Source organism: Hyla sarda, chromosome 4, assembly GCF_029499605.1.
Source record: "Hyla sarda isolate aHylSar1 chromosome 4, aHylSar1.hap1, whole genome shotgun sequence".
NCBI classification, from domain to species: domain Eukaryota; kingdom Metazoa; phylum Chordata; class Amphibia; order Anura; family Hylidae; genus Hyla; species Hyla sarda.
Genome location: NC_079192.1, coordinates 401,678,567 through 401,703,107, shown reverse-complemented (window position 1 = coordinate 401,703,107; position 24,541 = coordinate 401,678,567). Strand labels below are relative to the sequence as shown.

General features: G+C 42.6%; 1 protein-coding gene across 3 annotated transcripts in view; it reads right to left on the bottom strand.

The window, feature by feature from the left end:
• The window catches only part of CYFIP2 (cytoplasmic FMR1 interacting protein 2), a 109,403-nt gene that overhangs the window by 31,629 nt on the left and 53,233 nt on the right, over positions 1–24,541 (bottom strand). For all 3 annotated transcript variants that reach the window (XM_056517359.1, XM_056517360.1, XM_056517361.1), the window contains 8 exons: positions 22,559–22,676; positions 18,160–18,279; positions 17,829–17,954; positions 15,341–15,507; positions 9,296–9,443; positions 6,775–6,928; positions 4,336–4,492; positions 1,607–1,703 (listed from right to left, as the gene is read on the bottom strand). In XM_056517359.1, the coding sequence (XP_056373334.1) occupies positions 1,607–1,703; positions 4,336–4,492; positions 6,775–6,928; positions 9,296–9,443; positions 15,341–15,507; positions 17,829–17,954; positions 18,160–18,279; positions 22,559–22,676 (1,087 nt within the window). The remainder of the gene's footprint in view (positions 1–1,606; positions 1,704–4,335; positions 4,493–6,774; positions 6,929–9,295; positions 9,444–15,340; positions 15,508–17,828; positions 17,955–18,159; positions 18,280–22,558; positions 22,677–24,541) is intronic.

The window sequence follows — 24,541 nt, the reverse complement described above, 5'->3', positions numbered from 1 at the left end:
AGTAAACTGATTGATTCTAATGCCCCAAAAACACAAGGCTGTATTGCTGCCACATTTTAGCATTTCCATTCTGGCTGCCATACCGTGACCTCCAGTGATTTTATTGAACTGGACTAAGATTATTATAGCATCGTATCGTGATCTAAGTTCACAGGAGGTCCAGGTTCTGGGAACACAATGACAAAGAATTCTCCAGCTCCATATATAAAATGTATCCAGATTTATTGCATGCTTTTAAAAAAGTCAAAACCGACACATTTCGGATGTCTCATGCATCCTTATTCATGGCCAAAATAGATACATGCAAAAACAATAATAATATATGTACATTCCTTAAAACATTGGTTCCCACCCTGTGTGCTGCAGCAGTCTGATGGGGAAGATGGCCATAGGATACGCAAGGACCCCTATGACGAATCGCCACCACAGAAGTCCTGGCGTGCCCTTGCTCTGAGGTCCCCAGGGACTTCCAACCTCTAGTGGCATTCCCGCAGCCACTATAGGTGGGAAGCGTCATTTCCTTTGGGACGCACATAATGATGTCTCATAGATGGAGAAGTGGACGCAGAAAGAAGCTGCAGAAAATGCTGATGACTGCAGGGGAACCAAGGTGAGTATGAGTTTTATTTATTTCTCCTTGGTGGGGCTCCTCTCTTCAGGGGAAAAGCTATCTACATGGGGCAAGCTAATGACAGGGGGGCATATAGAGGGAAAGCTACATATAGGGGCAGGGTTACTACAGGGAGGCCCTATATACAGGGCGAAAGCTACCTATAGGGGGCAAGCATACTACAGGGGGCCTATATACAGTGGGAAAGGCTACCTAACAACAAGGGGCCTATATACAGTGGGAAAAGATACCTACAAGAGGCAAGATAACTACAGGGGGCCTATATACAGTGGGAAAAGCTACCTACAGGGGGCAAGATAACTACAGGGGGCCTATATACAGTGGGAAAAGCTACCTACAAGGGGCAAGATAACTACAGTGGGGCCTATATACAGTGGGAAAAGATACCTACAGGGGGCAAGATAACTACAGTGGGGCCTATATACAGTGGGAAAAGCTACCTACAGGGGGAAAGATAACTACAGGGGGCCTATATACAGTGGGAAAAGCTACCTACAGGGGGGCAAGATAACTACAGGGGGGGCCTATATACAGTGGGAAAAGCTACCTACAGGGGGGCAAGATAACTACAGGGGGCCTATATACAGTGGGAAAAGCTACCTACAGGGGGGCAAGATAACTACAGGGGCCTATATACAGTGGGAAAAGCTACCTACAGAAGGACCATATATACAGGGGGAAAACAACCTACAGGCAGTCCTATCTACAAGGGGCAAACTGCATATGCAGCAGGGGGGAGGCAGTAGGTTGTGCCCCATGGTATAAAATGTTACCGCAAGGTGTGCCACAAACTAAAATAGTAATTGGCTAACTAGAGCATTTCTAAAGCATAGCACTAATCCAGGGATAAAGAATGTTGTGCATAGGAAATGTCTATATGAACATTGATGTCGCATAGTTGTGCTGATCTGATCACTACCATTCTGTGATCAGTTTTGTAGATACGGTCACTTTATAGCCATCATGACCACTAACCTCAGCTTCTATTTCATCATAGAGGAACTGCTTCTTAAACTTGGTTAAAGCATAGTAGGCGCTGTCATTATACAGGTCAAGGGGGTATAGAACGTACCTGGGGAAGGAACAGAGTATACAATGATATTTCTACTGGACAATGCTTTTATATAAAACAAAACACACTACAAGGAAACATGAGGCTTAGGCTGCGTTCACACGGTTATCTAGACCCCTCCCGTTCTTCTCCCGTCAAAAATGAAAACGGGCTTTAACGGATGCAAACGATGTTATCCGTTTGTATCCGTTATTGTTCAGTTAATAAACAAAACAAATGCTCAGAAGTAAAAACGGATCAAAAAATGGATTGAAAAAACGGATGCAGAGGGATGACATTAACCCATTCGTGATCCGGGTTTTTCCGTTTTTGCACTTTCGTTTTTTCCTCCTTACCTTTAAAAAACCATAACTCTTTCGATTTTGCACCTAAAAATCCATATGATGGCTTATTTTTTGCGCCACCAATTCTACTCTGTAATTACATCAGTCATTTTACCCAAAAATCTTCAGCGAAACGGGAAAAAAAATTGTGCGACAAAATTGAAGAAAAAACACCATTTTGTAAATTTTGGGGCTTCCGTTTCTACGCAGTACATTTTTCGGTAAAAAATGATACCCTTCTTATGTAGGTTTGATTTTGTCGCACTTCTGAAAAAAATCATAACTACATGCGGGAAAATTTACACGTTTAAAATTGTCATCTTCTGACCCCTATAACTTTTTTATTTTTCCGCGTATGGAGCGGTTTGAGGCTCATTTTTTGCGCCGTGATCTGAAGTTTTTAGCGGTACCATTTTTGTATTGATCGGACCTTTTGATCGCTTTTTATTCATTTTTTCATGATATAAAAAGTGAACAAAAATCCGCTATTTTGGACTTTGAAATTTTTTTGCGCATAGGACATTGACCGTGCAGTTTAATTAACGATATATTTTTATAATTCGGACATTTCCGCACGCGGCAATACCACATATGTTTATTTTTATTTACAGTTTTTTTTTTTTTTTTTTAATGGGAAAAGGGGGGTGATTAAAACTTATTAGAGAAGGGGTTAAATTATCTTTATTCACTTTTTTTTTTGCAGTGTTATAGCTCCCATAGGGACCTATAACACTGCACACACTGATCATTGTTATCCCATAGGGACCTATAACACTGCACACACTGATCTTTTACATTGATCAATGGTTTCTCATAGGAAACCATTGATCAATGATTCTGCTGCTTGACTGCTCATGCCTGGCTCTCAGGCACTGAGCAGTCATTCGGCGATCGGACAGCGAGGAGGAAGGTAGGAGCCCTCCCACTGTCCTGTCAGCTGTTCGGGATGCTGCATTTTCATAGTGGCGATCCCGAACAGCTCCCTGAGCTAACTGGCATTAGTTTACTTTCACTTTAGACGCGGCGTTCAACTTTGAACGCCGCGTCTGAAGGGTTAATAGCGCATGGCACCGCAAATAGTGCCTCGCGCTATTAGCCACGGGTCCCGGCCGTTGCTAGGTGCCGGGCACGACCCGTGTAATAGAATGGGAGCCGACCCATGACGTACATGTATGTCATGGGTCGGGAAAGGGTTAAAGGCTCCTCCATTTTCCATAGACTTCAATGTTAAATTTACTGTTTTTTTCTTCCGTTTTTTTGATGGAAGGAAAAATACAGCATGAGCCGTTTTTTCTGCCGTCAAAAAAAACCGAAACGAGCGCAGACAGGTACTAACGGATGTAAACGGATTGTAAAAAAAATCCCATTGACATAAATGGGATTTTTTAAAAACCGTTTTTTATCCGTTTATAGCGTGCAAGAAGGGAACCGAAACGGGGATAAAAAAAACAGGGACAGACGACCATATGAACGCACGTACATCATGAAAAAGAAAATGCTCAGCTCACCATCCACTCGTAGTAAATTGCAGAGACTCAGGCTGGGTAGGATGAATCCGGGCCGCTTCCCGTAATAGAGAACCATATGAAGAGCAGGGATCCAGCTCACAGGGTAGAGAAAGGATAAAACGTAGCTTTTACTTGCTCATATTAAAATGATCAAAATCAGGCACAAACCAAAAAAAAGGAGGGGGGAAGGGGGACCAAGCACCTAAAAACAGTGCACCAACGCGTTTCGAGCTGCAGACGAGCTCTTAATCATGGCTAATCCCCCCTCCTTTTTTTGGTTTGTGCCTGATTTTGATCATTTTAATATGAGCAAGTAAAAGCTACGTTTTATCCTTTCTCTACCCTGTGAGCTGGATCCCTGCTCTTCATATGGTTCATATGGACGCACCCTTACTGTAAAGCTGCTAGAAGTCTAAAGATAATTCAGCCGATATAACTGCAGTTTACTACTTTGATACATTGTAGCAAAGTGAACGTGGTAACTAGAGATGAGCGAACTTACAGTAAATTCGATTCGTCACGAACTTATCGGCTCGGCAGTTGATGACTTATCCTGCGTAAATTAGTTCAGCTTTCCGGTGCTCCGGTGGGCTGGAAAAGGTGGATACATTCCTAGGAAAGAGTCTCCTAGGACTGTATCCACCTTTTCCAGCCCACCGGAGCACCGGAAAGCTGAACTAATTTATGCAGGAAAAGTCATCAACTGCCGAGCCGAGAAGTTCGTGACGAATCGAATTTACTGTAAGTTCGCTCATCTCTAGTGGTAACAATGCTATAAAATGCATTCCAGCAATTTCTTACTCCATCATAGAGGGCTCCTTGGTCTCCAGGATGTGGTCAGTAAGGATCCAAGGCATGGACATCTCAATCGGGAACTGAATGCGCCGTCCCATGGTAAGTTCAAGGAAGAATTCTCGGAACCAGAGCTGGGAGAGGTCACAACACTGCTGGAGCGCCTCTGTGGTAAATCCAGGAGACATCGATCAGTGGAATGGATCACTGGACCCAATATCATTTATTACTGATAGCAAACACTCTGCTGCCTTATTTCATTGTAGAAGATGATGCTGGCACCAGGAGGTGGCACTTTGTTACTGCCTAAGGTAGTGTTTTCCAACCAGGGTGCCTCCAGCTGTTGCAAAACTACAGCTGCCAGCATGGCCGGACAGCTGAAGGCAGTGTTTCCCAACCAGGGTGCCTCCAGCTGTTGCAAAACTACAACTCCCAGCATTCCCGGACCGCCGAAGGCAGTGTTTCCCAACCAGGGTGCCTCCAGCTGTTGCAAAACTACAGCTCCCAGCATGCCCGGACAGCCTTCGGCTGTCCGGGCATGCTGGGAGTTGTAGTTTCGCAGCAGCTGGAGACACCCTGGTTGGGAAACACTGGCCTAAGATTTCACACTACAGAATTTCCAAGTAGAGAAATTCCTCCCGAAAACATTGGTGCAGTTTTCAATGGGATTCCGCTGCACGGTGCACCTTGCAAAAATTCAAATTCTGGACTCTGCCGAAAGAATGAACGTGTTCATTCTTTTGGTGGAAATCCGCAATAACTGCATTGCCATCAATAGTGACGTTAAATGTCTGTGCAGTCCCGTGGCAGATGGAATATCTCTGGGTGGAGATTCTGTAGTGTGTATGTACCCTTAGAATAAACCTTTATAATAGTCCTGCGTCTTAAAGGGGTTATCCAGGAAAAAACTTTTATACATATATATATATATATATATATATATATATATATATATATCTCAACTGGCTCCAGAAAGTTAAACAGATTTGTAAATGACTTCTATAAAAAAATCTTAATCCTTTCAGTACTTATGAGCTGCTGAAGTTGAGTTGTTCTTTTCTTGTCTGAGTGCTCTCTGAAGACACCTGTCTCGGGAACTATCCAGAGTAGAAGCAAATAATTATTGGAAGGATTAAGATTTTTTAATAGAAGTAATTTACAAATCTGTTTAACTTTCTGGAGCCAGTTGATTTACATTTTTTTTTTTTTCCTGGAATACCCCTTTAAAGCTGTGCTTCCCAAATGTAGCAGAGCAAGCCTTCTGCATCTATTCTGACGGAGGATGTCAGGAGAAAGGACTGTGCATGTTAAAGGGGTACTCCGGTGGAAATGTTTTTTTCTTTTAAATCAACTGGTGCCAGAAAAGTAAACAGATTTGTAAATTACTTCTATTTAAAAATCTTAATCCTTCCGGTACTTATCAGCTGCTGTATGCTACAGAGGAAGTTCTTTTATTTTTGAATTTCTTTCCAGTCTGACCACAGTGCTCTCTGCTGACACCTCTGTTCATGTCAGGAACTGTCCAGAGAAGGAGAGGTTTGCTATTGGGATTTTCTCCTACTATGGACAGTTCCTGACATGGACAGAGGTGTCAGCAGAGAGCACTGTGGTCAGACAGAAAGGAAATTTAAAAAGAAAAGAACTTTATATAGCAGCTGATAAGTACTGGAAGGATTAAGATTTTTAAATTGAAGTAATATACAAATCTGTTTAACTTTCTGGCACCACTTGATTTCAGAAAAATAATTCTACCAGAGTACTCCTTTACACACGTACTGAATGCGCAGGATTTGTAACCGCAGATTAGAAGCTGTGCTCAGTCATTTAGTTAACATTGAAATCTGCAGCATCAAATCCTGCGCATCAAATCTGCACCCTAAATGCCAATTTTTTTTTTTTAATGTTGCGGAGTTAAAGGAGTACTCCAGTTTAGGAAAATCTATCCCTTATCCAAAGTGTCTGATCACGATGGGTCCAACCACTGCAACCCCCCCCCCCCCCCCATGATCTCTTGCAGTTACACAATTTTTATAAAAAAAAAATGCTACAAAAACTTGAGAGTACATTTTTTTCTGGCTTTTTTTGTTTTTATTTTCAGGTAAAATAAAAAGCAAAGCAAAAATAAGTTCTGTGGCCTTAGGACCCTTTTACGCGGGGTGATTTTCAGGAAAATGAGCATTCCTAGGAATGCATGTTCCAGTTAATCAGTCCGTGTACAAGGCCAGCGATTGGCCGATAAATTACGGTAGCAAATGCTTGTTTTTGGCCAGATTGGATCTTTTGTCGGCCATTTAAATTGTAACCAGAAGTGTTGAATTTAGAGGGGCTACACGAGTGAACAAGAGCTCATCATTTGTAACCAGTAGGCCCATGTAAGAGGGCGTCTTATCTTCACAGGCTAATGTGTCTGTTTGTATTGGGATCATTCGACCCCCACCCATTACGCACCACTGAAGTTGAGCAGGTGAGTGAAGAAGAAGGAGTGTTTGTGGAACTCCTCGATAGCCTGTACGATGGGTCCATCCAGGCTGCTACGTAAGGTCTTTTTCGAGCCGCTCTTGTCTGCTATGAGGGATTCCAGCATTGTGCGCACCATGTACAACTATAGAGGAGACATAAGTCATTATATAAAGAACAAATACATTCTAGATACTGAAAAATATAACTATGATCGTCGTCTCATCTCAACACTTTAAAGTTTACCTACCTCTCATAAAACAAACTTTTTATTTACAGTATTAAAGATAAAGCCCTACTGAACAGATTTTCAATTGCTTTTATTTAAAGATGTTCCCTCCTTTTCATGTTTTTTTTTTTACTTTAAAAACTCCTCCACTAGGGGTCTCCCTAGAAATCCTGTCAGCAAGCATTTTGGACTCAGTGAGTGGGTCTGAAATCACTCTGCAGCCAGGACACATAGGAGCAGTCAGACAGGCAGGAGGGAGCACTGAGCATGCAGGGAGCGAACAGAGAGGATACATTCCCTCTTCTCTTTTTCTCTGTTCCTCTCCCCTCTCTCCACTTTCTACATGGCTAATTATATATGCACTGCTTATCTCTCTCTCTCTCCACCAGACTTGCTGTTGCTATGACAACCTCCCCTGCATGGTGCCTTCAACTGAGCTACTGAAGAGCATATAAAAAAGGTATTTAGGGGTTTTTAAAGCAAAATAAATGCAGGGATAGACTTAGTCAGAGTCAGGGACATATGGGGAGGAGGATTAGGGAAAGTTTAGATGGTGATAAGTTCTCTTTAAAGGGGTACTCCACTGGAAAATATTTTTTTTTAAATCAACTGATGACAGAAAGTTAAACAGCTATGTAAATTACTTCTAATAAAAAAAAAATAATCCTTCCAATACTTATCAGCTGCTATATGCTCCACAGGAAGTTCTTTTCTTTTTGAACTTCCATTCTGTCTGACCACAGTGCTCTCTGCTGACACCTCTGTCCATTTTAGGAACTGTCCAGAGCAGGAGAGCTTTGCTATGGGGATTTGCTCCTACTCTGGACAGTTCTTAAAATGGACAGACAGAGGTGTCAGCAGAGAGCACTGTGGTCAGACAGAAAGGAAATTCAAAAAGAAAAGAACTTCCTGTGGAGCATACAGAACCTTATAAAGTACTGGAAGAATTAGGATTTTTAAATAGAAGTAATTTACAAATCTGTTTAACTTTCTGGCACCAGTTGATTTTAAAAAAAAAAAATGTTTTCCAGCGGAGTACCCCTTTAAACACAGCAAACTCCTATCCACTAAGCTCGAGTCATCATCTTCTTGTAGACAGCAGCCAATCAGATGAAGCAGAGCTGCAAGAAGAGAGCAGCAGCCCAAACTAATGATGTGACAGTGGGTGTGTCTCAGACTTCCTTTAGGCAATAAAGCTAAACCGTAGTCATAGATACTCGCTCTATACAAACCTTAAGTAATAATAGTCAAGGACCAGGTTCTGAGGGAAATAAAGAGCAGATAACAGTCCCCTGAAGGAACTGACTTATGTACAATTTTTAGGCTACTGACTGGACAGTAACTTTAAAGGGGTACTCCTCCGCCCCTAGACATCTTATCCTCTATCTCACCCCCGCAATCTCTGTGCAACACCCGGCGTTCGGTTAGAACGCTGGGTGCGGGCGTTCGTGACATCATGGCCACGCCCCTCATGAGGTCGCCTCACGCCCTCTCAATGCAAGTCTATGGGAGGGGGCGTGGCGGCTGCCACGCCCCCTCCCATAGACTTGCATTGAGGGGCGGGCATGACATCACAAGGGGACATGGCAGTGACGTCACGACCCCCGCCGCTCGCTCCAAGCATTCAGAACAAAATGTTTCCAAGGCTCGGGGCAGCGGAGTACCCCTTTAAAGCGAGGGAACCTTTCATGTGAATCGGGATTAGTCAACCAAGGCAACCCCTTCCACATAGATCTAAATGGTGCAGCTGTTTATTATTGGAGTGATATGGGAACACAGGGTATTGTAACAACTTGGGTTTCATATTAAAGAAAAAATGTCCTTCAGAAGGATTGTTTAATTTTAGATGAAGTCTTGTAATCACAGGTCCGGCTTCTGAAACCCTATGGGAAGCTACAAACAGCCATTCACATGGTGCTCCAGAGAAAAACCCGCTGATAATTAGCAGGTGTACACCCCCTCTAAGGGCCCAGGCACACTGCAGAATTTTTGAGCAGAATTCCACTTGGAAATTCCGGAGTCTCATTGTTGTCATTGGGATTCCGCTGCACACTAAGGAATTTCAGCGGTGGAACATGTTCGTTCTATCGGGCGGAATACAGTGTGGAATACATCGCCATCTATGAAAAGAAACTCTGTAAGGTTCGTAGACCCTTAGGCTTTTATATGACCTAATAAGTTGATATCTTACTAGGAAAACACCTTTAATTCGGAAAAAAAAATTATACACAAATAACACAAAGCAAAAACTGTTATTACAAGTTCAAAATGTGTCATACAGACCTGTGTGCTTGAAGGTCCCACTGCCCTACGAGGAACTTTGATGTCAAAGCCACCTTTGGGGTCCTTCTCTCCTCTTAGACATGGGTCATTGGGGGGCTCGCGGCCTGCTTCCCAGTCACAGATAGTCTTACGAATCGCCTGCAAAACACTAAGGAGAAACAGGGAAACGGTTATAAAATAGTTAAAGGGGTGCTCTGGGGAAGTTAAGAAAAATGCCCCAAAGCCACCAAACTACTTGTTAGGTGTCCCCTGTAGTTATCCATGTGATTTTGCCAGCTCCTGTGGCCCCTGTTGACTCCTGAATATTCTTTTTCTTTGCTTGCAGATCAGACTACAACTCCCAGCAGTCAGTGCGGCTCTGTGTAATGGCTGCCAACCAATTGCTTTTACTATCTCTTGTGCATGTAAACACATTCAGCAGCACACATTGTACATGTCTTTTCTTTCAAACTATCCTTCTGTGGTGTCCCAGCACCAATAGCTGTGGCTTCAGACTGCTCCGGAGTTGGACCCACTGAGAGACTTCTTGCCACATTAATTATGTTTTGCACTTTACTAAGTAGTAATATATTTTTCTCATTATTTTGTTGTAGTTATTCTCCTGTATGTTATTTATGTGTTGCTGTACCTTTAAGAGAGGAGCTGTGTAAACCCCATGTGACCCTGACTGCCAATGGGAACCCCACAATTCTAGCCCATAAGTGTAGTGTTGTTTGCACATCTGACCACTGTCACTTTAAGCATTAATAACCCTGGAATGCTTTTACTTATGAATTTGATTCCGAGAATGTTTTTTCGTGACATATTCAACTTTATGTTAGTGGTAAATTTTCGTCAATACTTGCATAATTTCTTCCAAATTCCAAAATTTCATGAAAAATTTGAAAATTTTGCATTTTTTCTAACTTTGAAGCTCTCTGCTTATAAGGAAAATGGACATCCCAAATAAATTATGTATTGATTCACATATAAAATGTCTACTTTATATTTTCATCATAAAGTTGACGTGTTTTTACTTTTTGAAAACATTACAGGGCTTCAAAGTTTAGAAGCAATTTTCAAATTTTTCATGAAAATTTCAAAATCTGAATTTTTCAGGGACCAGTTCTGAAGTTTTTAAGTGAATTTGAAGTGAATTTGAGGGTCTTTATGTTAGAAATACCACATAATGGACCCCATTATGAAAACTGAACCCCTCATCATATTCAAAATGACATTCAGAAAGTTTGTTAACCCTTTAGAATAGCAGCAAATTGGAGGCAAAAATAATAAATCTTCATTTTTTACACTAACATGTTCTTGTAGACCCTTATTTTTACAAGGGGTAAAAGAAGTAAAAGTCATCAAAGTTTGTAGCCTAATTTCTCTTGAGTAAGGAAATACCTCATATGTGGATGTAAAGTGCTCTGTGGGTGCACTAGAGGGCTCAACAAGGAAGGTGTGGACAATGGGATTTTGGAGGGCGAATTTTGCTAAAATGGTTTTTGTGGGGCATGTCGTTTTTAGGAAGCCCCTATGGTGTCAGAACAGCAAAAAACACCCACATGGCCCACTATTTGGGAAACTACACCCCTCAAGGAATGTAACAAGGGGTACAGTGAGCCTTAACACCCCACAGGTGATTTACGAACTTTCGTTAAAGTGGGACTTGAAAATGAAAAATTATATTTTTTTCAATAAAATGCTAATGTTACCCCAAATTTTTCCTTTTCGCAAGGGGTAATAGGGAAAAATGTCACCCAAAATTTGTAACCCCATTTCTCTGGAGTAAAGAAATACCTCATATGTGGATGTAAAGTGCTCTGTGGGTGCACTAGAGGGCTCAGAAGGGAAGGAGTGACATTGGGCTCTTGGAAAACAAATTTTGCTGAAATGGTTTTTGGGGGGCATGTTGCATTTAGGAAGCCCCTATGGTGCCAGAACAGCAAAAAAAAAAAAAAAAAAAAAACACATGGCACACTATTTGGGAAACTGCACCCCTCAAGGAACGTAACAAGGGGAACAATGAGGCTTAATACCCCACAGGTGTTTGACGAATTTTCACTTAAGTTGGACGTGAAAATGAAATGTTTTATTTTTTTTCACTAAAATGCTGGTGTTACCCCAAAGTTTTCATTTTCGCAAGGGGAAATTAAAAAATTTGTAACACCATTTCTTAAATACCCCATATATGGATGTAAAGTGCTCTGCGGGCGCAGTGCTCTGCAAGCATGTCCAGACTGCAAAGAAATGCTGGGAGTTGTAGTTTGGGGCCAGATGTTGCAGAACTACCAAAGCTCAGCATGCCTGGACTGTCTTGGCATGCTTTGAATTGTAGTTTTACAACATCTGGAGGGCTACAGTTTGGAGACAACTGTATAGCAAAACTACAACTCCTAGCATGCCTGGACTGTCTGGGCATGCTGATAGTTGTAGTTTTGCAACATCTGGAAGGGAACAGTTTGGAGACCACTGCACAGTTATCTCCAAACTATGGCCCTCCAGATGTTGCAAAACTACAACTCCCAGCATGCCCAGACAGCCAAAGGCTGTCTGGGCATGCTGGGAGTTGTAGTTGTGAAATTCCTAGAAGGCAGCAGTGAAGATTACTTACCAGCGGTCTTCTCTGCTGCCGATGACTCCACTGCCTCCGATCTCCTGCCGCTGGTCCTCCCCGCAGCCTGTCGCCGATCCTCCCGCTGCCTGCCGCCGGTCCCCCTGCCACAGCGCCCCCCACAGCCGTCGCCACCATCTTTCCCTCGCTCTGCCCAAACTTCCAGGGGCAGAGCAGGGAATCTCAGTCCTGGCTAGCCAATCACAGAGGATAGGAGAAGGTGGCACCCCTGCCACCTCCCTCCTATCCTTCAGGGTGATTGGCACTGTCTGTGACAGTACCAATCACCCTTATTTTCCGGGCGATCAGGCCACCAGAGACCCGATCAGCCCGGAAATGCTGTGATTCGCCAGTCAGAACAGGGCTCCCAAGGGGTTAGCTGCATCCTCTCACTCTGCTCAGTAAAGACAGTTATCCGTAACCTGATGTCGGTGTGCTCATTTACTCCCCATGTCTGGCTCAGGAGAAGCTGTCTCCAACCTCAGACCGTGTTTTGGATAACGGTGCCCTGGTGTCACAAAGTAATAATGAATTTTACTACACCACCACTGGTACCACACACTTCCCATCAGCAATAAATCATGCTATGCTCTGAATGGCAGAAGTCAGTGATTAGATCTACAGCAGGCAAAAAGCAGCGTTGTGTGCTGAGGAGACACTGTGCTGTTTCTCTGCCGGCAAGATCCTCACACAGGGAGGAAGAGGGGAGGTGTGGTTGTGAAGCCAGACAAAACAGAAATCATGTGGTGTTGTAATGTCTGGCTCTGGTCAAACACGAAGAGTTAAATGACTCTAGTTGGGCTAGAGCTGCTTGGAGCTCACCTGTGTTGTCTGGGTCTGGTTCTCAGCTCTGCTACCTATCAGGAAGGTGTATCCCCGATCACCTATCTATATAAGCTAGGAGCAGTGATCAGTTCATTGTCTGTGAAATGTTACACTTAGCTGACACCTCCTGCTTACTGGATACCTGCTTGTTTATTGATCTTTGGCTTTTTCCTTAACACTTCTCTTGCTCTGCTTTCCTATACTCCACTATTTCCTGGTACCGACCGTGGCTAGACTGACACTGATTTGACCGTATGTGTATCTTAGTGTATCTCTGTTAGTTTGTGTGCCTCCAGCTGTTTCCCGACCCCAGGAATTATAGACCTGTTAGTTTAACCTCCGTTGTAAGTAAATTGTTTGAGGGTTTTCTAAGAGATGCTATTTTGGAGTATCTTGATAAAAATAAATGTATGATCCCATATCAGCATGGATTTATGAGGGATCAGTCCTGTCATACTAACCTGATCAGCTTTTATGAGGAGGCGAGCTCCAGACTGGACCAGGGGGGAATCGCTGGATATCGTTTATCTGGATTTTTCCAAAGCATTTGATATGGTGCCACATAAAAGATTGGTACACAAAAGGAGAAGGATTGGGCTGGGGGAGAATGTAAGCAAGTGGATAAGTAACTGGCTCAGTGATAGGAAAGAGAGGGTGGGTATTAATGGGACTTATTGTGATTGGGTGATCTTTGCAGATGATACTAAACTCTGTAAAGTGGTAAACACAATAGAGGACAGTGCACTATTACAAATGGATCTGGATAGGTTGGAGGTTTGGGCTGGGAAGTGGCAGATGTGGTTCAACACTGATAAATGTAAGGTAATGCACATGGGGAAGATCCGGACTGGGATGATGTATTAAATAGGAGAACACTTGGGATGACTGATGTCGAAAAGGACTTAGGAGTCTTAGTTAACAGTAAATCTAGCTGTAGTGACCAGTGTCGGGCAGCTGCTGCCAAGGCAAATAAAATCATGGGGTGCATCAATAGGGGCATAGATGCCCACGACAAGGAAATAATTCTACCACTGTACAAATCACTAGTCAGACCACACATAGAATACTGTGTACAGTACTGGACAGACCACACATAGAATACTGTGTACAGTACTGGGCACCAGTGTACAAGAAAGATATAGTGGAGCTGGAGAGGGTTCAAAGACGGGCAACCAGAGTAATACGGGGAATGGGAGGACTACAGTACCCAGAAAGATTATCAGAATTAGGGTTATTTAGTTTAGAAAAAAGAAGGCTTAGGGGAGACCTAATAACTATCTATAAATATATCAGTGGACCGTACAGAGATCTCTCCTATATCTATTTATACCCAGGACTGTATCTATAACAAGGGGGCATCCTCTACATCTAGAGGAAAGAAGGTTTCTACACCAGCACAGACGGGGTTCTTCACTGTAAGAGCAGTGAGGCTGTGGAATTCTCTCCTGGAGGTGGTGGTCATGGTGAACTCTGTAAAAGAATTTAAAAGGGGTCTGGATGCATTTTTGGAGAATAACAACATCGCTGGTTATGTATACTAGATTTATAGGGACAGAACATTGATCCAGGGATTTATTATGATGCCATATTTGGAGTCGGGAAGGAATTTTTACCTCTAGTATGAGTTTTTTTTTGCCTTCCTCTGGATCAACTCAGTAGGGACTCATTAGGGTTATAGGTTGAACTTGATGGACTCTGGTCTTTTTTAAACCTTATGAACTATGGGAGAGATTTATCAAAACCTGTGCAGAGGAAAACTTGCCCAGTTGCCCATAGCAACCAATCAGCTTGCTTCTTTCATTTTTATGAAGGCCAGTGAAAAATGAAAGAAGCAATCTGATTGGTTGCTATGGGCAACTGGGCAAGTTTTCCTCTGCACAGGTTTTAATAAATCTCCCCCTATGTTACTATGTTACTGTTTATGTATTTTATTATTTTGACAACGCTGCCCCAGCACCTAGCAGGGAGGGTTTGTCATCGTGGTTGTCGATCCTTCACTTAGGGCAGATAGGCAATAGGTAGGGACAGTGGCTGTGGGTGAGTTAGGGCTTCACTATTCCCTGTCCATGCGTGACAGGTGTTTGTCTTTCAGGAGGGGCGGGGGGCTAGTCTCACTGAGGGCTTTGCACAAAGACAAGGTGGATCTGATAATGATGTCTTTCTCTCACTCCCTGCATGTAAGTGACAGCTGAAAGAGGGAAACTGCTTCATAGCTAATGAATGATTTTTAGACAAATAAATATGTTGGTGAGAGGGAAAAGATGGGCTATGGTTTTAGTTCCCCTATAAGAACAATACCTAATAGACGGCAGCTTACCTACGTTGCAACTGATCGTTTGATTAGAGTCACAATCAGATTTCAATTAGATACACCCAGCAGCTGATGGATGTTGAGCCATTTCTTTAGGTGCAAAAGGCTCATGCCATGCCTAGGGTTCCTTGTATGAAAGGGTGGCTTCTCCTCATCTCACATATTGGGAGTTGGCCACTAGGTGGCATTTGGTACTTTTATACATATGATATAGCTCTAAATGGTGTTGTTTAGTAAACTATTCTACTAGCAGACATTTCCTCCTAAAGGATCCTGAAGGTACCTTATATATCACTATGTATCTGGTTCCTCTCACCTTATCAGCACATTCTTCTTTTTGCGTACGGCCTGACGCAGCGGTTCTCGTAGGGTACTCTGAGCAAAGTCCTGCAGGGCTGCGTATATAGTATTTCTGATGGCTTGATTGAATACACTTTCCATGCGGCCCATGAGAACTTGCAGACCCTTAACCATGGCAATCACCTTAAAGAAATCGTAAGAACAATTTAGTGCAAGGCATGAAAATACCATCAAACCTATTCACTTACATGTAACATCTGGACGTTTTATACTGTCCTGGTGCTAAGAACATTTGGCTTCTGACCCATATACATCTTACATTTATTGCTCTTATCTTAGGCTTCTTTCACACTAGCAAATTACTGCGTTTAGCAAGTTCCGTCGCTAGTTCCGCCCTAAAATCACCCGTCACCGGCAGTAACCAAATCCTATACGTCTGTTAGAAAATCCCATTATAGTCTATGGGATTTTTCTAATATCCGTTTTAATCCATTATAGTCCGTTATTGATAACGGATGTTATTTTGTGACGGAAGATAGTATGGAAGAAAATAGTTCATGAACTATTTTCTTCCGTACTATCTTCCGTCACAAAATACAATAATGGATCTATCTGACACAGCAGCACATATCTAGAACATATGAAATCATCCCCTTCCGCTAGAACGATTTCCACCCCTAATATGTTATCATTTTACATTTGAGACAAATCCATCAAGAGGTTTTTAAGTTATCACACAACATACACTCAGACTAATGACACAGAGAAAGGACAAAGCCGGCACATATGACACTAAGTGCAGGGAGAAGCACGGGGAAGCACATAGAACTGACTCCTATAAGCCTGTAGCGGTGGTGCTCAGTCACAACGAAACATGAAATCCAGCAATGTAAAGAAAAAGGTAGTAGACGGCACTCACCATGCAGGACTGTGTTTATTCACAACGGAGGAACATATTTCGGGTGGCAGGCGGGGGAGCAGTGGCAGAGGACGGGGCTAGCTGGAACAAGCTGTTTTGTGTGTCTAGCCCTGTCCTCTGCCACTGCTCCCCCGCCTGCCACCCGAAATATGTTCCTCCTTTGTGAATAAACACAGTCCTGCATGGTGAGTGCCGTCTATTGCCTATTTCTTTACACTGCTGGATACACTCAGACTAAGGGTGCATGCACACCACGTTTTTGCAATACAGTTCCCGTATCAAGTTTTTTATGACAAACGGATTACTCAAAACCGGACTAAACTGTTTCAAAATGTGTGTACAAATTTTAACCCGTTTATGGTTTGAAAAATGATGTCTGGAGGCATCCGTTTTTTAAGAAAAAAAAAGTATACGTTTTTAACTTTTCACTCCACTATGAATAAAGTTTCACTTGTTTGATTGAAATTCCAAGAAAAAAAAAACTGAACAAAGTCAAAAAACGTATGGTGAAAACCGGATGGAACATATGCACATATGGTTCTGTATGGTTACCATTGACTCCCATATTTAAAAAAAAATGTATACGGTTTGATACGGTTTTTCACCCGGACCAAAAACCGTGGTAGGCTACAGTTTTGGGTATGGGAAAAAAACTGACAAAACCGTACAAGACGCAAAACGGATGCAACCGGATGTATTGTTTGGCATACGGTTTTCAATACGGTTCCGTATGGTTTTCACATTGAAAAAGTATTTGGGAATTGTATTACAAAAACATTGGTTTAATGCAGCCTAAACCCATATGAGTTGTATATTAGACTTCACTTTGTTCAGTCAACTAAGAGAAAGGAGAAAGTCACTGACATTAAGGGAAATAACTTTTCTTGCAGTTTGCTTTCCTGATATGTTAAACTGAAACCTTGTAAATGTGATGGAATTATTAGTCCTGATGTTAGCAATACCAAGAATGGTCTAACGTGCATATATTGTGTATGGAGGGAAGACAGCACTGCTCCTGTAAAATACCTCTGCTCCCTTAGGAAAATAAAGTAGGATTGGTCGAAAAATCCAAAATGGGTAGAACTGATTGAAGAATGAATTGTCACACTCCGCATGGTAAATATGTATGTTCCCCTTTAGGTATTTTGTCGCCCTGTTAGATGTGCCCCTACCTCTGCTCCTGTATGCACCTGTATTGTATGCCGTTTTGCATAGACGGTGGCGGGTTGGCCACTGTGTGTGCCAGCGGTGGTGGAGAGAATGAGAGACTGATAGAGGCATTGCTGTAATGGACTGTCCAGAATTAGGGTGACCAGAGTGACTGGCTGCCCTAAATCCTAGTAAGGGGCCTACTCATCCAAGCCTCACGATCTGGGTCACTTTGAGGGGAGGCTCGCTTACTTGTATGTTTGTCTTAGCAATGTCAAATATATATATACTCTCTTAATGGAAGAAGGAGATGGTGTTGCTCATCTCGGAGATGAAGAAACTTGCCTTGGACCCCAGGACAGTTTGTCTCAGGACAGTTTGTTGGTATCACTGAAGATGCCCATGTCTATAATACAGAGGCTAGTCGTGTACTTACCTCCACAAAAGCAAATTTCTCCTCGCTGGTGTAGTTATACCTTGTAGCTCGCTCATATTCTTCTGCTGTACCTGGACAATCCTTATTACAGAACTTGTCTGTAGGATGAACCAACTTCCAAGAATACTGAAGGATAGAAAATAAAGGTAACAAAAGTGTCAATGCTGAATATTTTACAGGTGAGGCAGAGTATATAAATGTTAACCAGGGCAACATAGAAAGAAAGGGCAACATAGAAAGGGCAGGGGGGTAGATGCTGACAGGAGCTCAATAATGTGTTCTGATGATTAGTTATTGGGGGACGCATGATGGGCTCTAATACCACACTCACCACTTCCATGACGTGGGCACTCCACTTAGATAGAAGCTGCAGACCCCTCAGTGCCAGGTCAAACAGCTCTCTGTACTCTTCATCTGACTTCTGACTGTCCAGACCCGAACCTGTTACAACCTGCAAACAACAGGACAAACCCAGAACATCAGCCGCCCGTCTCTGCCAGTCATATTTACCTGTACACAGCAACGCTTCAATCCTCTCTCCCCTCAAATCATTGCTGTTTCCTTGTGTGTGGCATATGATGTAATGAATCGTCCAATTTCATTACATTTTCCCTATTTTATATATTACTGGGCCTTGGATCTGGACCTAGAACTGCATGTTTCTTCTTTACAATCTCTTGACTGCTATGCTGCTGGTTTCCTTTATCTGTCCATATATCTTCATATCTATCTATATCATATCTATCTATCTATCTATCTATCTATCTCATATCTATCTATCTCATATCTATCTATCTCATATCTATCTATCTATCTATATCTATCTATATCTATCTCATATCTATCTATATCAAATCTATCTATCTATCTCATATCTATCTATATCATATCTATCTATATCAAATCTATCTATCTATCTCATATCTATCTATCTATCTCATATCTATCTATATCAAATCTATCTATCTATCTCATATCTATCTATATCATATCTATCTATATCAAATCTATCTATCTATCTCATATCTATCTATCTATCTATCTATATCATATCATAACTATCTATCTATCTATCCCATATCTATCTATCTCATATCTATCTCTATCATATCTATCTCATATCATATCAATCTCATATCATATCTATCTATCTATCTCATATCTATCTATCTCATATCTATCTATCTATCTCATATCTATCTATCTATCTATATATCTATCTCATATCTATCTATCTATCTATCCCATATCTATCTAGCTATCTCATATCTATCTATCTATCTATCTATCTAGTAATAGAAGAAGAACAGCACAGCCAAATTGAAGAAAAAAATAATAATCGTAAGGGGGTGCACGCAGCTCCTGGATCCTTGGTTAGGGGATCATCGTTCAAACAGAAGAAAAATCTTGTCCACAGCACCAAAGTTCATGAAAAAATATGTGTTTTTATTCCATAAAAGGTGTCATTACAACAGCGACGTTTCAGTCAGCTCAACCTGACCTTTCTCAAGCATCATGCTTGAGAAAGGTCAGGTTGAGCTGACTGAAACGTCGCTGTTGTAATGACACCTTTTATGGAATAAAAACACATATTTTTTCATGAACTTTGGTGCTGTGGACAAGATTTTTCTTCTATCTATCTATCTATCTATCTCATATCTATCTATCTATCTATCTCATATCTATCTATCTCATATCATATCTATATATAGATCTATCTATCTATCTATCTAATATCTCTCTATCTAATCTATTTATCTATCCATCCAATCTATTGTTGTATGAAGTGTGCTAATCCTTTGGAATTTCCTGGTTTTCTGCATTGATGACTCTAAGTCACAATTATAGACAACCACAATCTAACTAAACTAATAACATACTTACAGTTGTACCATTTATGTTGTTTACGGTGCGCATTGGGTAAACATCCACAGTGCAGGGGATAAAAGTAAGTGAACTTCTCTGTAAGACTAGGTTCACATTGCCGTTTGCATTTGACCTGATCAGGGTCCAATCTTTTTTTCTTTTTTTTCTTGAGCCCAACAGACCCTGAAACGGGTCGGATGCGAACGGCTCCTGCTGGGTCCCGACAGCCCCCATTTACTTGCATGGGGTCTGTCGGTGATCCAGTAATTTAACAGGACTTCGGCGGAGAAAAAAATTATGCAAGCACTATTTTTTTCTCTGCTAAACTTGATGGAACTGCCAACAGGGCTCCGCCAAACGGAGCCTGACGGCAGTGTGAACGTGGCCTTGATGACTTCTCCAAATGTTTTATGGACAGGCTATGTTTGAAAGAAAAAAAAGACTTCTCCCTGCCACCAACACCTCATTTCAGCTGTAAAGCATGGTGGTGGGTGCATTTGGTTTGCAGCTGCTTTGCTGCCTCAGGACTTAAAGGGGTACTCCACCCCTAGACATCTATCTTATCCCCTATCTAAAGGATAGGAGATAAGATGTCTGATCGTGGGGGTCCAGCCGCTGGGGACCCCCGCAATCTCGGCTGCGGCACTCCAGACATCCAGTGCACGGAGCGAACTTCGCTATGTGCTGGATGACAGGGGATGCGGGGAGGAGGCTCGTGACATCCGTCACGCCCCCTTCCATAAACTTGCATTGAGGGGGTATGGTCATGAAGTCACAATTGGGGCGTGCCCGTGACGTCACAAGCCCCCGACGCTCTAAACTAATGCCGGGTGCAGCAGGGAGATTTTATCCCATATCCTTTGGATAGGAGATAAGATGTCTAGGGGCCGAGTACCCCTTTAAATGCCTTGTGATCATTTAGGGAACAGTGAATTCAAAGGTGTATGAAAACATTTTACAGCAGAATATAACAGCACCAGTCTATGACCTCTGAGGCTAAAGAGATGTTTGGTAATGCAACAAGACAATGGACCAAAGCACAAGAGTGAAATGGCCAAGACCAGCTTAGGAAAATGTATCCCCTATCCAAAGGGGAGGGTCCAACCGCTGGGACCCCCACAATCCCCTGCACAGTGCAATTCTCCTTGCGCAAGGAGCGGGGGTTGAAATGTCCCCTCCATGCAACTCTATGGGAGAGCAGCAAATACACAAATACAGAGCCGGAGCGCCATGCTGGATATTGCAGGGGGTTCCAGCAGTTGGACCCCCACGATCAGACACTAATACCTAAACCGGACTACCCCTTTAAAGTGCATCTGTCACATAAAAATGTTTTATTGGTAAATTGGTAAACTGGCAGTGTGTAAGGTATTAAAGGGGTTTCAAGTGAGAAAAACAACCTGTATGGTGTCATAGTCTAATGAAGTACCTTACTAATATAATGCTATTTGCCATACTGAAAAGATCTCGCCATATTACCTGAACTGTCTGGCTTGTAACTGTGATGTCCCGTCACACTTTCTAAAAGCAGTCTTCTGCGTTCCTGCTTCCTCATCTCCCCCTGTCTGCTAAGGACCAGGCCATTGATGTATATAGGGGAGCTCATATTACTGCTCATTAGATTTAAAGGCAGCAGAAAGCCTTTCTCATTCACAGTAGTTTCCATCAGAATAGACTCACTGCTATTTTCTCTGAAAAAACCTTCCTTAAAAAAAAAACTAATTAGCAGTAATACGAGCTCCCCCTGTTTACATCAATGGTCTTATCCTCAGCAGAAGGGAGAGGAGGGGGGAGCATGGACAGAGCAGGCTTCTTTGAGAGAGTGTGACAGTAGTCAAGCCCGACAGCTCAGCTGATAATTGAAGATCTGTGCAGTGTGGCAAATACCATTATCTTAGTAATTTGCTTTATTGCACTTTTTGACACCAAACACAGGTTGTTTCTTTCGCTGGACAACCCCTTTAACATCTATATTTTAGGCATACATTTCTTGCTTTATTTACTTTAAAAAAAAAAGCTTTTTTGGGGGGTCAGGAACAGTTGGAAAGGTGTGGCCTGGGGTCTGCTATACCCCGAAGCGGCAACACCTCTCCACTTCCGTCACGGCATCTCCTGCTTGATTGAAACACCGGGCTCCCGTGCATGCGCCATTAGCGCGGTAAGTCTCTGATCGATCCCAGGGCCCTGTGACTGCCACACAGAGAGGAATGCAATAACAATTAGACCACATTTCATTAGTAATCAATGCTGAAATCCAGGTAATTCCAAAGGGTTCACTTACTTTTACATAAAACTGTATTGATGTTTATCTATCTATCTACTATCTATCTGGAAGGAACTGAGCAGACCAATATAAAAGATTGTGGAAAAACATCTCTTTAAAGGGGTACTCTCGCACCCCGACGTTCTGAACATTTTGTCAAGACCCCGCCCCTTGTGTCATCACACCACACCCCCCCTTCATTAATGTCTATAAAAGAGGTGTGTTGGCTGTCATGCCCCCTTTCATAGACATGATAGACATGAATAGAGGAAGCGTGACGTGATGTCACAAGGGGCGTGGTCATGATGTCACAACCACTGCCGCCAGAACCCGGCGTTTGTTTAGAACGCCAGGTGCTGTGGGATAGGGGATAAAATGGCTAGCAGTGGAGTAACCCTTTAAGGATCCTTTAAAAAATGAGAGGTGCAATACACAAGCTAAAAAACCAACTGCAGCCCTTAGCTCCGCCCCCTAGTCTGGAAAGTTATATAATATTAAAACTGCAAAAACAAATATAATTAAATAAAAACCCTGTTACACTGGTCTGAATCATATGTACCCTCACTATACAATGACATAATAATTTAGGGGATGTCCATACCTCACTGTTGCTGTAGCGTGCCAGTTCAGAGATGAAGCGGATGTGGTCATCTCGAATCTGTACCATCTGCTCGCAAATATTGTACTGGGGACTGATACTGCTCTGCGTGCAGGTCCACCTGGGCAGGAAACAGCTGCTTAAAACCTGCAGATAGCCTCAATAGGGCGTGCGAAAAAGAGTCTACAAGCACGTATTACTTAGAGTGCTACACCAATGGAGACAACTAACTAAGATACATAGACGACGTAATTAAATCCTGCAGAGCTATGACCAAGGTGCATGTTACACAACACTAATAAAGCCGACACGAGACTCTACATAACATTTACATTGCACAATAAATGAATTATTAGACCTAATATACTAAAATAAAACTTGGTAATATTGTTTCTCTTCCTCTTCAGTGGTTATGTAGCAAATGGGAAATGACAATCACAGGGGGCACAACAATATGTGACTTATTTTTAGCCCGTAAAGGGATACTACGCTGGATACAAACTGTTCCGAACACTGGAGCCAGCACAAAAAGCTTGTGACGTCATAGCCCCGCCCCCTCATGACATCACACCCCGCCCCCTCAATGCAAGTCTATGGGAAGGGGTGTGACGGCCGTCACGCCCCCTCCCATAGACTTGCATTGAGGGGGCGGGGTGTGATGTCATGAGGGGGCGGGGCTATGATGTCCCGCGCTCCCGGCGCCGGCTCCAGTGTTCGGAGCAGTTCGTTCCAAATGTTGAGCAGCGGAATACCCCTTTAAACTTACAGGTTTAGGTCATTTTGTGTAATCCATAATACTTGTCATAAACTCCACTCCACATACTCCTACGGAGCTCTTTTATAAGAGCTATTTTGTTCAGAATGCTCGGAGCCGGAGGCCGTGATCGTGACGTCATGGCCACGCCTCCCTCATTCATGTCTATAGGCTTGAATGGAGGTGGCGTGGCGTGATGAGGGGGCGTGGCCGTTTCATCATGACCACTGCTGCAGGAACCTGGCGTTTGTTTAGAACGCCAGGTGCTGCGGGAAATCGGAGGGGCCCCAGCAGCGGGACCCCCGCGATCAAACATCTTATCATCTATCCTTTGGATAGGGGATAAGATGTCTAGCAGCGGAGTACCCCTTTAAAGGGGTACTCCGGTGGAAATCTTTTTTTTTTTTATCAACTTGTGCCAGAAAGTTAAACAGATTTGTAAATGACTTCTATTAAAAAAATCTTTACCCTTTTAGTACTTTTTAGCAGCTTTGTGCTACAGGAAATTATTTTCTTTTTGAATTCCTTTTTTGTCTTGTCCACAGTGCTCTCTGCCGACACCTGATGCCCGTATCAGGAACTGTCCAGAGCAGGAGAAAATCCCCAGAGCAAACCTATGCTGCTCTGGACAGTTCCTGACACGGACAAAGGTGTCAGCAGAGAGCACTGTGGACAAGACAAAAAAGAAATTAAAAAAGAAAAGAATTTCCTCTGTGGCATACAGCTGCTAAAAAGTACTGGAAGGCTAAAGATTTTTTTAATAGAAGTCATTTACAAATCTGTTTAACTTTCTGGCACCAGTTGATTTAAAAAAAAATTTTTTTTTCCCACTGGAGTACCCCTTTAAGGAATCAGGGGCACATGATCATTCTAGTAGTGCTTTTAGGTGCAACTTAATAAACCAGTTCTGTCTGATAGGCCATTATACAGATGCCCTAAACTAGAAGGGGCGTCTGTCCAGCTGATAGGTTTCCTTGAAGAAGAGGAACGCCAGGGGTCACCTTTCAGGTGCCAGGTTTCAAATTTTTATGCAGAATAGGTATTATGAACACCTGCACAGCTGCATAAAAGTCCTGGAAGGTGTCCCGTGACGATGCACTTATTTACACTGTGTTTGAGGCCATTACATGTAGGCCATAGGCAGACGGCCAGGACTAGTTTCGGCCATGAATCTGCCATAAGAACCAACGGTCTGATAGAACATGGACATGGTAGGAATAATAATTTACGGG